This window comes from Lithobates pipiens, unplaced genomic scaffold, assembly GCF_037356315.1.
Source record: "Lithobates pipiens isolate NorthernLeopardFrog02 unplaced genomic scaffold, aLitPip1_a1.2 Scaffold_1, whole genome shotgun sequence".
In the NCBI taxonomy this organism is placed as follows: Eukaryota; Metazoa; Chordata; class Amphibia; order Anura; family Ranidae; genus Lithobates; species Lithobates pipiens.
In genome coordinates, this window is record NW_027507685.1 from 128,082,834 (window position 1) to 128,096,657 (window position 13,824).

Consider the following 13,824-nt stretch of genomic DNA (forward strand, 5'->3'; position numbering starts at 1 on the left):
TTTATCATTTTCTTTCCACTTCACAATTATGTGTCACTTTGTGTTGGTCTATCACATAAAATCCCAGTAAAATACATTTATGTTTTTGGTTGTAACATGACAAAATGTGGAACATTTCAGGGGGTGTGAATACTTTTTCAAGGCACTGTATATCTTAATTAGTATTTTCTTAGCAAAAAAAAACTAAAAAAAGTGTCAATATTCATACAATGGTTTCATAAACTATATTGTTAAAGTGGTTGTAAACCCTTACAAACCACTTTGTCCTACAGGTAAGCCTAGATTAAGGCTTACCTGTAGGTCCAAGCAATATCTCCTAAACCTATATGGTTTAGGAGATATTTGCCCGAAAACGGGCACCGCTGTCTACGGCGCATGCCAAGAATGGAGCTGCCTCATTTGTCGACTCCCGTGCGCATGCGCGGGAGTGACGTCATCGCGGCTTCGCCAAATGACAGCGGCGGAGCTGCGAGACGCCACCAGCAAGATGGATGCGGCGGACTACAGGGGACAGCGCGACTTCGCTGGCTCCTGTGTCAGGTAAGTGACACATAATGGACTGCTATGCGATGCGTAGGAGTCCATTATGCTTTGCCTTTGCAGGGAAAAAAAGAGGAAGTAAACTCATCAGGGTTTACTTCCTCTTTAAGTAAAAGGCACGTAACCACATCATAGAATACATTGGTATTTCTCACATTAATAGCACACTGGAAGTCATGGTTACTCTCTAGGCGCGCTGATAACACATCTCCCTCACAGCTCTGCTCAATCCTCCCGCCTGGCGCCTTCCTCTATCATGTGACCCCAGCACCGCCCACTACACCCAGAGAGTCCCGATAGCTACACCTTCGACGGTGACGTCAGCAAGCTGCGCCGGACAGCACGTTGCGTGGAGCTGAGCTTCGGGCTGAGTAAGTAGAAGAGTCTCCGGTTTTTTGTGCTTTTACCGGTTATACAGCAGAATGAGGGAGCTAAGAGGGCTTCCCTGAGCGAACTTTATTATCAGGCTGCTAGGATAATGGCATCACCTAGACAGCCTTGTAGAGGGATGTTAGAGTTGGAAACAGTTGTTGTACTATTTCGTTGATTTATTGATTCATGGTCACATTGTTGTAGTAAAACTGACCATACACTATACAATCTGATTGTACGATCTTCTGTAGGTCTGCTGTCAACTGTGTACTGCAAGAGCCTGTCTGATTGGATACTAATGAAATGGGTAGTTTAGGTATGTCTCCATGTTCTACACTTTTGGCAAGCATGGTGGATATTGTACAATCAGATTGTATGGTGTATGGCCTGGCTTAAATGAGATCAATTGGTGTGCACAGCCTATTGTATTAGGGTGTGCACCCCAGAGCACAAACACACATGCGTGTGTATCATCAGAGCAGTGGATGGTGTCAGTAGGGCAAAGATTGGTGTTGGTTGTTTTTTTATTTATTACAATATTTTTATTACTTTTTTTACATTTTTTTTTTTTTTATTTTTTTTGGGGGCCCCTTTAACGGGCTTTAGTGAAATAAAGAGTCTAAAGTAGAGGTGCACCGAATGGAAATTTTGGTACTGAAAATGCAGGATGCACCTAGCCTGAAAACCGAAAATGATGGTTTTAAAAAAAATAATTATATCTTTTTTATATGTAATTTTGTATTATTTTCGACTATTTAACCACTTCCCACCCGGCCAATGCGTATATACGGCCGGGTGGGAGCCGCCTGCTCCTGATAGGACGTTTGGAAACGTCATTCAGGAGCAGCGGGATCGCGCGCGCGCGCGCCCGCGCAGCGGCGCGATCCCGATGTGCTCGTGTCACCCGGACACGGCACATCTCAGATCGGCAGGAGGGCTCTGTGATTGGCCCTCCTGATCACATGACGGCCGTGTCCAATCACGGCCGTCATGTGATGTAAACAAACAGCCGGTTGCTAGGCAATCGGCTCTCCTCTCCTCACACGGAAGTCACCGCTGAGGAGAAGAGAGCAGATCGCTGCAGCCGGCTGATGATCAGTGAGTATGGGCTGCTTTTTACAGCTTTTTACTCACTGATCATCAGTGTAGTGTACACACACAACACACCACACAGTACAAACACAGTCCCCACATATGTCCCCAAAACACACATGTCCCCAAAACATACATGTCCCCAAATAATAAAAACACATGTCCCTAATAATAAAAACATGTCCCCCACATATGTCCCACTAAAATCACATGTCCCAATGATTATCTGCACACATATGTACGTGATCACCTGCACACATATGTACATGATCATTTGCGTACATATGTCCGTGATCACACAAACCAATTATTATACACTTAACGGAATTTTTTTTACCAAAAACATGTAGCAGAATACATTTTGGCTTAAATTTATGACAAAATTTGATTTTATTGGATTTCTTTTCAAATAGAAAAAAGAAAATATAGTTTTTTTTCCAAATTTCCGCTATTTTTGCGCTTATATCGCAAAAAAAAAAAAACGGAGTCGTGAATAAATAACACCAAAATAAAGCTCTATTTGTGCGAAAAAAATGATAACAATTTCATTTGGGTACAGTGTAGCATGACCGCGCAATTGTCACTGAAAGAGCGAGAGCGCTGAAAGCTGAAAATTGGGCTGGGAAGGAAGGGGGTGAAAGTGCCATGTATTGTAGTGGTTAATATCAGTTTAATTTAATATGAATTTATTGGCCATTTAGTGCAAAAAAAACTAAAGCAAAATGCAGTCTGCAACCATCTCTTGTATCATGTCTGCAATCTCTCTTAAAGTGGAGTTCCACCCAAAAGTGGCACTTCTGCTCATTTTGTCTCCTCTCTCCCCCTCCGGTGCCACAATTGGCACCTTTCCTGGGGGGGAGATACCTGTCTTTGACAAGTATCCTGTTCCCACTTCCAGGAGTCTGCCGTGGCCCTGGCTCCTCCTCCTCCTCCTCCTCTTCTTCTTCTTCTTCCTCTTCTTCTTCTTCCTCTTCCATCACCGGGCCAGTAGGAGAGCGGAGCCTCGCATATGCGCAGTAGGGTTCCATAAGGCTACACTGCCTAGTTCGCTTACCCGCAATGGCACCAACAGCACCCGACAGCTGACGGAAACGGTGCCAACGCCGTTGGACTCCAGGACAGGTATGTCTTCTATTTTTTGAAAGCCAGCAGCTGTAGAGTGTGTAGCTGCTGGCTTTTAATTTTAAATTATTTTTTTTTTTTTGGGTGGACCTCCACTTAAAGTGTAAGTTCACCTTTACAGAAACTCTGTAAGGTGAACTTGCACGGTATCCCCTCCCAGATCACCCCCGGTCCCGCTAACATGGAGTCTGTCGATCCCTCACACTGACAGCTCGTATCGCCGGAGTATCGGTACAGGGATTAGAAATCCCAGTGGCTTTCTCTCCTCTTCACCCGCAGTGACAGGATGGGCTATGCATGTTCTGATTAGTCGGTGCCTACCAATTAGAATGCTCCTAAACATACCTCCTGGCAAAGTACGTTTTGGAGATTTAGGCGAGGGGATTTCTAAGCCCCGGATCCGTGAGGCAGTGACCTGGTGTGTCAGCGCGGGTGATCGCCGCGCTCCAGGTCAGCGGGACTGGAGGGGTGAGAAGAATTTCCATTTGGTGCACCTTTAGCAGACATGATACAGGAGATGGTCATAGACTGCAGACATGATACAAGAGATTAATGCAGCCTCACTGGTACCCGTCTGGTGTAGCCTTTACCAGTGCCCGGATCAGAGTGGCGAGCTCCTGTGTCGCAGAGCTGGATTTGAATTTCCCGGACTGAACAGCCACAATAACAAAGTCTCGCATCCTATGATATGTCATGATATGTCACAGTGATTCAATTTCCCAGCATTGGATCAGTGTGCCGTCTATCATAGGGGCAGGACTTTGTTACTGCGGCTGCCCAGACAATTAAGCTCCATGAGACAGATCGCTGCTCTGCGTGACGAGGAGGGAGGGAGGTAAGTACTTTGACTGAGCTGCCAGGATGACACCCCCGCAACATGCAACACCCAGGGCGGACCACCTTTTCTGTTTTCGGCCAATATGTTTTGGCGGACATAATTTCGGTGCACCTCTAGTCTAAATGGAACCCCTGATGTCTTACTTTTGAGACAGAGAAAGAAATTGAGAACAGAGATTACCCAGTCCCCTTCTCTGCAGCCAACATAGTTTACTATGCTTCAGTTAGGAATAAAGACAGGAGTGATCAGTACAGATCACTCCTTGTGCTCATTCAAAAAAGGAAGGGGCTGGTTAATAAAATGTTTACCAGGCCCCGCCTCGCACTGGAGAGGGGGGAATCGACACAGCACAGGGTCATAAGGGTATGCCTTCAACATGGAAAAGGTAGGTTACAGCTTTCCTGTCCTAATAATAAGGGCCCATTCATACTGTGATAATGCACATTATATTCACTGGGAATGTCCCTCCAACAGACCTTGGCACGCACATTGGCTCCATCATTGGGCATGCGCAACCCCTAGTGCTCTTAAAGCGCCTGACGTACAGCTACGACGGCCCGGGGGAACCAACCTGCCGCAGTATAACTGCTGCGGCGGGTCCTCAGGTCATTAAAGTAGAATCATAGATGAAACCTTTTTTCTTTCATTTTGTATAGAGGGTTATAACCCCTGCCATATCCATGTATTATTTATTTTTATTTTTATTCTTTTGTAATTTTTGTCCCATTGGGGAGATTTACCTTTACTTCCTGTCCCATAGCCAAAACAGGAAGTGAGAAGAAACCCTTGCAAATAAAGGGAATCCATTGGGGCCACCCATAGGAAAATTTCCCCTCTGTTACTCTTCTAGGGACAGCCCAAAATTTGAATTCGTTTTTTTACTTTCACTTTTGATTATAATGATAAACAGGACAAATAGAGAGGGTCACAGACAGCAGAAAAGACTTGACAGGTGTTCTAATCCCTCCCAACTCTGTCCAAAAAAAAGAAATGCCTTTAGTTATACTCTAGTGGGGAGTGACGTCAAGAACCGCAGAACTGCTTAGTCTTCCAGTTTAATGATTATGGCAAAACCCATATTTTCTCTTACGTGACAGTCTACTTTTGAAGGATGCATGTGAGAAAAATATATTCTGACTGCCCTTTAAAAAAATTGCAATCTGTCTCTCTGGCTTCAGTCATTGTGGGGATTGGCAACTCATCAATCTACTTGTCGATTGCAGGTAGGTGAGGGGTAGATTGCGTTCCTTCCTTGCCAACCCCAGAACCTGGATAGGAGGAACCTAGATTGGAGCCAATCCCCTTTCCTGCCGTAGCAGCTTAACCACTTTCAGACCGGACCATTTTGCTGGTAAATGACCAGAGGTCTTTTTACACTTTGGCACTGCGCTGCTTTAACTGGTAATTGCGCGGTCATGCAATGTTGTACCCAAACAAAATTTGCGTCCTTTTCTTCCCACAAATAGAGCTTTCTTTTGATGGTATTTGATTGCCTCTGCGATTTTTATTTTTTGCGATATAAACGTAAAAAGACCGCAAATTTTGAAAAAAAATGATATTTTCTACTTTTTGTTATTAGAAAAATCCAATAAACTCAATTTTAGTCATACATTTAGGCCAAAATGTATTCAGCCACATGTCTTTGGTAAAAAAAAAGTCAATAATTGTATATTTATTGGTTTGCGCAAAAGTTGTCACATCTACAAACTAAGGTACGTTTTCTGGAATTTACGCAGCTTTTAGTTTACGACTGCCTATCTCATTTCTTGAGGTGCTAAAATGACAGGGCAGTACAAAACCCCCCCAAATGACCCCATTTTGGAAAGTAGACCCCCTAAGGAAATTGATAAGAGGCATGTTGAGCCCATTGAATATTTTATTTTTTTGCCTCAAGCGATTGAATAATGACAAAAAAAAAATTTTTTTTTTTTTTTTACACAAAGTTGTCACTAAATGATATATTGCTCACACATGCTATGGGCGTATGTGAAATGACACCCCAAAATAAATTCTGCTGCTTCTCCTGAGTACGGGGATACCACATATGTGGGACTTTTTGGGAGCCTAGCCGCGTACAGGGCCCCGAAAACCAAGCACCGCCTTCAGGCTTTCTAAGGGCGTAAATTTTTGATTTCACGCCTCACTACCTATTACAGTTTTGAAGGCCATAAAATGCCAAGATGGCACAAAACCCCCACAAATGACCCCATTTTAGAAAGTAGACACCCCAAGCTATTTGCTGAGAGGCATGTTGAGTCCATGGAATATTTTATATTTTGCCACAAGTTGCGGGAAAATTACAAACTTTTTTTTTTTTTTTTTTTTTTTCACAAAGTTGTCACTAAATGATATATTGCTCATGCATGCCATGGGCATATGTGAAATGACACCCCAAAATAAATTCTGCTGCTTCTCCTGAGTACGGGGATACCACATATGTGGGACTTTTTGGGAGCCTAGCCGCGTACGGGGCCCCGAAAACCAAGCACCGCCTTCAGGCTTTCTAAGGGCGTAATTTTTTGAGTTCACTTCTCACTACCTATTACAGTTTTGAAGGCCATAAAATGCCAAGATGGCACAAAACCCCCACAAATGACCCCATTTTAGAAAGTAGACACCCCAAGCTATTTGCTGAGAGGCATGTTGAGTCCATGGAATATTTTATATTTTGCCACAAGTTGCGGGAAAATTACAAACTTTTTTTTTTTTTCACAAAGTTGTCACTAAATGATATATTGCTCACGCATGCCATGGGCATATGTGAAATGACACCCCAAAATAAATTCTGCTGCTTCTCCTGAGTACGGGGATACCACATATGTGGGACTTTTTGGGAGCCTAGCCGCGTACGGGGCCCCAAAAACCAAGCACCGCCTTCAGGCTTTCTAAGGGCGTTACAGTTTTGAAGGCCATAAAATGCCAAGATGGCACAAACCCCCCCCCCCAAATGACCCCATTTTAGAAAGTAGACACCCCTAAATTTAGGGGTACACTAGTGAGACTAGGTAATAAATGGCGGGTGCCCTGAAACTATAAAAAAATAACTAACCAACCAGCGTCACCTGTAACAGTTATATGGTGATCACTGGTGAAAGGGTTAACTAGGGGGCAATCAGGGGGCTTTATGCGGTAGTATATGGGGGTCCCTGGCGCTATAAAAAGCTGCGGCGAACCTAAATACCTACCTGCCTAACTAGCGTCACCTGTGACACTAATACAGCGATCAGAAAAACGATCGCTTATTAGGCTGGGTTCACACTGGAGCGATGCGGGAACGCCACGAATGCGCGGCGGGTTCCCGCATCGCATGCCTCCCGGCGGCAGTTCACACTGCCCTATGCGAACTGCTGGGAGTGTCAGTGAAATGTTAATGACACCCCCAGATCAGTTCGCATATCGCAGTGCGATCTGCAAACTTGGATCGCATGGTGTGAACACCCATGCGATCCGATTCTGCTGCGGACCAAAAAAAGGGTCCCGTGCGAGTTTGCGGCGGGTGCGGCGGGTGCGACACGAATTCAGCCATACTATCTGTATAGCTGAACTCGAATCGCACAGAGATCGGATGTGATTTGCACTGCAGTGCGGTGCGAATCACATCCGTTCTCATAAACCGCTGCAATGTGAACCCAGCCTTAGTGACACTGGCGACGGGGGGTGATCACGGGGTTAAACCTTTATTGGGGGGGTTAGGGGGGTACCTTAGAACTAAAGGGGGCTAACCCTAACTGCCCTAACAGTTATTAGTCACAAATGACACCTGCCGGGTGATCAGGGGGTTAAACCTTTATTAGGTAATAAATGGCGGGTGCCCTGAAACTATAAAAAAATAACTAACCAACCAGCGTCACCTGTAACAGTTATATGGTGATCACTGGTGAAAGGGTTAACTAGGGGGCAATCAGGGGGCTTTATGCGGTAGTATATGGGGGTCCCTAGCGCTATAAAAAGCTGCGGCGAACCTAAATACCTACCTGCCTAACTAGCGTCACCTGTGACACTAATACGGCGATCAGAAAAATGATCGCTTATTAGGCTGGGTTCACACTGGAGCGATGCGGAAACGCCGCGAATCCGCGGCGGGTTCCCGCATCGCATGCCTCCCGGCGGCAGTTCACACTGCCCTATGCGAACTGCTGGGAGTGTCAGTGAAATGTTACTGACACCCCCAGATCAGTTCGCATATCGCAGTGCGATCTGCAAACTCGGATCGCATGGTGTGAACACCCATGCGATCCGATTCTGCTGCGGGCCAAAAAAAGGGTCCCGTGCGAATTTGCGGCGGGTGCGGCGGGTGTGGCGGGTGCGGCGGGTGCGGCGAATGGCTGAACTCGAATCGCACAGAGATCGGATGTGATTTGCACTGCAGTGCGGTGCGAATCACATTCGTTCTCATAAACCGCTGCAATGTGAACCCAGCCTTAGTGACACTGGCGACGGGGGGTGATCACGGGGTTAAACCTTTATTGGGGGGGTTAGGGGGGTACATTAGAACTAAAGGGGGCTAACCCTAACTGCCCTAACAGTTATTACAGTCACAAATGACACCAATGCAAAAAAAAAAAAAAAAAAAAAAAAAATGACATTGGTGTCACTGTGACTGGGGGGGCAGGGGTAATTGGGGGGGTGATCGGGGGGTAAAGGGGGGGTGTGAGTGTGCCTGGCATGTTCTACTGTGTGTGGGATGTGTTGGTGCAACTCACTGATCCGCTCTCCTCCGTGTCGGAACGAAAAATACCGACACGGAGGAGAGAATACATCACTTCCTCTCCTGTGTTTACATTACAGGAGAGGAAGTGATGTCACCGGGGATTTCCATTCGTCGGGAGCGATCGCGAGGGGGTGGCCATGAATGAATGGCCGTCCCCTCGTCCGGGATCGCTCCCGAACGAAAACCGACCGCCGCAGGCACCGGGCGGGGGCCCGATCGGGCCCCCGACCCGCGGGAGGCAAATCACGTACATGTACGTGCTTATGCCTGCCCGTGCCATTCTGCCGACGTACATCGGCGTGAGGCGGTCGGCAAGTGGTTAAAGCGGGAGTCCACCGGGACTCCGCGTTTTTTTTTTTTTTTTTAAAAGCCAGCAGCTACAAATACTGCAGCTACTGACTTTTAAAATAGTGACACTTACCTGTCCAGCGCGCCCGCGATGTCGGCACCCGAAGCCGATCGCTAGGTTGTCTGTCGGGTCCTGCCGCCGCCATCTTGGGTATGGGAATCAGGAAATGGAGCCTTTCGGCTTCATTTCCCGGTTCCCTACTGCGCATGCGTGAATTGCGCTGCGCAATAAGGACGCTCCCCGCTGCCTCTGGGAGCTGTGTGTTTCCCAGCAGGCAGCGGGGCACTTGCGGGAAGGGGCGGGCACTTGCGGAAAGGGGCGTAAGTTACGCCCCTTTCCGCAGAGAGCTGTCCCGGAAGTGGGTGCAGTTACCTGGATTATCCAGGTAACTGCACCCCCCTTAAAGGTGCCGATTGTGGCACCGGAGGGGGGGAGGGTTCCGATGAGCGGAAGGTCCACTTTAGGGTGGACCTCCGCTTTAAAGGCCACTTTTGCTCCCCTTTCTCCTGCCGGCGTTTAGCAGCTACAGGAGTAATGGGGATCAGTTGCAGTAAATGCCGCCCCTCCTGTCCAGGTTCCCTGTCTGGCCTCCCCAGTGTGCTTTCCCTTCTCTCCTTTTCTGCCAGCTGCGGCAGGGGAATGTTTCAGGGTGGAGGAACGGGCCAGAAAAGATGTCATATTTACTGACCCCTTACTTTTCTGAATGAATACACATGGTGTTCATTCATGCAACTGAAGCATAATAAACATTTACTATGCTTCAGTTTGTGGATGAACAGGAAGCTCTGTGCAGAGCTATTACTGTTTAATTCATTCTATGCAGCTGAGGCTGCAGAGATTGAGCACTGTGTCCACAGTCACCTTTCTGTCTTAAAAGTGAGGCATCAGGGGGCTGTTTAGCCCATTGATAGTTCACCAAAGCCCATCCACAGGGCTGATTTAGAAAAAAGTAATTGTAAAAAATAATTTAAAAATAAACTACTGACACCAACTACTGTTCTACTGATTGACACTGTCCACTTTTAAGCTGGTTCACACTATATGCGGAGCGGCTCGCAGCAGGGGTCCGGTGCGTTCCTGTTTTCCATTTTTAGGTGCGAATCGGGTCCGAATTTTTGCCTGACTTCAAGCCCGGTAAACCCAGCCTTAAGGTAGGCTAAGTATGTCAGTTTTCTGTTCCCGGACAGTTTTCTCCTGCTCAACCTCTATGGGGCAACCCGGGTCTGCCTCACTTCCGTACTGTTCTTGACCCGCAGCTTTGGGCCAGGCACGGGGTGAAGACTGTTGGAGACATTATGCCAGCAGGTACCCTCCTGGGTTTCCCTACACTCTCCCAGAAGTTTGGACTGCCTAGCTGGATGCTGTTTTGATACTTCCAGCTGAGGCATGCCGCGAATGCCCAGTTCCCTAGATCTCCGGTTATCAAGGCTGACTCTATTGAAGAACTTTTGGCATCTGAAGACCTACGCAAACCACTTTCGGCCCTCTATGGTGCTCTCTTATGTACAGACCTCCCCAGGATGGGGAAACTGGGAATACTGGAAGGGGGCTATCCCATCTTTGGATAAAGAGGACTGGGAGGATTGTCTAGAACAGGGTCCCAAGCTTGTAATATCATCCCGACATAAGCTGATACGGGTCAAATTTCTGCACCGGGTGTATTATACTCCAGAGAGCCTACATAGGATCTTCCCGGAGCTGGACCTTGTGTATCCCCACTGCAAAACACAGCGGGGCTCATATCTACATATGTTTTGGGAAGTGCCCATTGATTTGGTCATATTGGGAGGCAGTGTTTACAGAAATAAACCTTAGATTACAATTAAATTTGATTGAATTTGACCCACCCTGTCCTGGGAATCCCGGATGATGATCATTGTCCTCATCATCTGAAGCTACTGATATCCTACCTCCTGTATTATGCTACGAAAGAAATTTGAATGAAATGGCTACATCCCCACAAATCCTGAAGTAGTTGCCTGGGAAATGACAGTCAACGCAGCACTCCAATTGTATAAAATGACCTATTCGAACAGGGGCTGTCCCTGGAAGTTTGAGAAGGTCTGGGCACTGTGGACACTGACCTGATGTGCATGCTGTAGTGTGTAGGTTTTAATATGGGAAGTTGTAAGATTGCACAAAAGCACTGTTACTCCAACGAATTGTAATAATACAGAACATGTCTTGCAAGTAAATGATACCTATAGTGGTGGGCAGCGACCCCATCGGGACTATGTACAATCTAACTTGGTATAGCTCAGTTTACTGCTTAAGGCAATGGATAATGTTATCAGTTTTTTTAGAGTCATGCATAAGCTGTACTATGTCATATTTTTCAATAAAGCACCACTGTTTGTTAAAAAAAAAGGTAGGCTAAGTTTTTATATTTTTACAGTGATATTTTTTTTTTTTTTATATATTTTTCCTTACTGTTTTTAGTTAGGGATATCTAGTTTAAAAAAAAAAAAAAAAAAAAAGCGCTGAACCCTGGTGACCCCCCCCCTTTTTTTTTTCCACTGGATATGTTAATTAAACCTTATGTTAATTAACCCTGAAGTGGAAGTTCCGCTCATCTGATCCCTCCCCCCCCCTCCGGTGCCACAATCGGCACCCTTCAGGGGGGGAGGGGGTGCAGTTACCTCGATAATCCATGTATCTGCACCCACTTCCGGGACCAGACCGCTGCAGATGCTTCCCCCCCCCCGTTGTGTTCTGGGAAACATACAGTTCCCAGGACACGTCGGGGACCAGCAGAGACGCGCAGCGCGACTCGTACATGCGCGGTAGGGAACCGGGCAGTGAAGCCGCAATGCTTCACTTCCCGATTCCCTGACAGAGGATGGCGGCGGGGGCAGCAGAGAGACGAGCGATCGCTCGTCATCTGCCGCCGACATCGCTGGACCCTGGGACAAGTAAGTGTCAATTTATTAAAAGTCAGCAGCTGCAATATTTGTAGCTGCTGGCTTTTAATATTTTTCTTAAAGGTGCAGAACCACTTTAAGAAATTTTCAAAAATACAAATATGGAGGCAAAAAGAAAATAGGGGAGAATACCTCCCAAACAATAGAACCCAGATGAGCTTTGGTCTCTTATGATGTTCAGGTAGATCTCCACCTATCGAAGGTTGCCTACCATTGCTTTACTTTTTGCAGAGCTATATTATACTTTCTGCGTGTCTTTCACTGTTAGAGAGGCACATAGGTTGGAACAAAACCATGCAAACGCTGGCAGTGATCCTTGATTGTCACACGAAGGGCAGAAATGACTATCGTAGGATGTGATTGACAGCCTGTCTCCGCCTTCTCTATGCTCTGTGAAAGATGGTGATACCAATTGAGGTAATAACTGGTCCTCTCGGGACAGACTAGAGCAGAGCTTAATTACCGATTATGCACCAGTGAGGTGTTTATAAAATGAATATTTTATACCGTATACAGCAGGCTGTATAAAAATTATTAAAGGGTAACTCCACTTTCATGGGGAAAAGAAAAGCAAATAAACAAAAAAATAATATAGTGTATACAATTGTGACACAAGTCCTATTGTAATTGCTTGAAAAAGGAAATGTTTTTTTAATATCTGCAGATCTGTAATATTCTGAAAATGCCATATGACTACCTGGAGATGTTCTGTACACAGAATGTTTACAGAACGCCCCCTACAAACATCATTTCCTGCTTGAGTGATTGGCCCACTGATTTTCCCAGAAGTCTGCCCTAAGATACAAGTCAGATTTCAGGCATCCCCTGCAACAAAAATGTCATTTTTGGTGAAATACTCCCAATAGATTCACTTTCTCGCAGGGCTACCAACGCACAGAGATTTCTTCAGAATAAAGAAAGGTAGGAATCTGCAACAACGTTTGTTAAAATCACTGCAATGTACATCACCGGGGGGGGGGTATTTATTTATATATATATATATATATATAATTTTTTTTTTTTTTTCTTAACAAAAGTGGCGTTACACTTTAAGTGGTTGCTGTCATAAAATAGGGGCAAAACATTTTCTTTCCTCAACTATCTTTTATTTATTTTTTTTCCCTACTTTTAGCACAAAACATGTCAGACAGAGAAAGGGAAGTAGCTGGGAGTGAAGAAGAGGAGGATGGAACTGAAGATGAAGAGGTTGGAGTGGAAGAAGAGGCGGTAGGGACAGATGAAGAAGAGGCGGATGCTGAGAATGGAGGGATGAAGAAAACGGAGAGTAAGGATGAACAAGGAGAAGATGCATCGGAACTCCATACAGAGATGCTGGGTGAAGATGAAAATCTTGCTGGTACAAAGAAGAAGTCTGTTGAGCCTGGCATCATATACCTGGGTCACATCCCACCTCGCCTCCGTCCTCGCCACATTCGAAACATGCTGAGCACCCATGGAGAAGTGGGACGTATTTTTCTGCAAGCGGAAGGTAAGCAATTGTTGTAATGAGGGAGACTTTAATGGAATCTAAACTAAGACAGTGCTTATTCCAGAGAAACTGTAGACCACACTTGGTCAACCTCTGTCTATTCAGCAGAAATGGAGCTCTGGGGCATGTCTGAATCTGCTGCAGACTTTGGGGTCCACTTAAGCTGCTTTATCTAAAAAAAATAAAACTAATTGCACATTAAGCACTTGCCCACCAGCCGCTGTCATTATATGGTGGCAGGTCGGCTCTCCTGCGCGAATCGCTCTACCTGTACGGCGGCTCGCTCAGTTGCGGGCGCACTCTTGTGCCCGGGGTCAGGCGGAGTCTGTCTGCCTGTGATCGCCTAGTACGGAGGCAGAACGGGTATCTGCCAGTGTACACAAGCGGACG

At 46.1% G+C, this 13,824-nt stretch overlaps 1 protein-coding gene across 2 annotated transcripts in view; it reads left to right on the top strand.

Annotated features, from left to right (window-relative positions):
* Nucleotides 1-812: 812 nt before the first annotated feature.
* ABT1 (activator of basal transcription 1) overlaps nucleotides 813-13,824 on the top strand; it is a 34,829-nt gene continuing 21,817 nt past the window's right edge. Inside the window, exons 1-2 of one of the 2 annotated variants that reach the window (XM_077476489.1) lie at nucleotides 813-911; nucleotides 13,078-13,434. In XM_077476489.1, the coding sequence (XP_077332615.1) occupies nucleotides 13,086-13,434 (349 nt within the window). In that variant the 5' untranslated portion in view covers nucleotides 813-911; nucleotides 13,078-13,085. Of the gene's footprint in view, nucleotides 912-12,707; nucleotides 12,867-13,077; nucleotides 13,435-13,824 lie in introns of those variants that run through there. The other variant, XM_077476497.1, reaches the window with a different exon arrangement.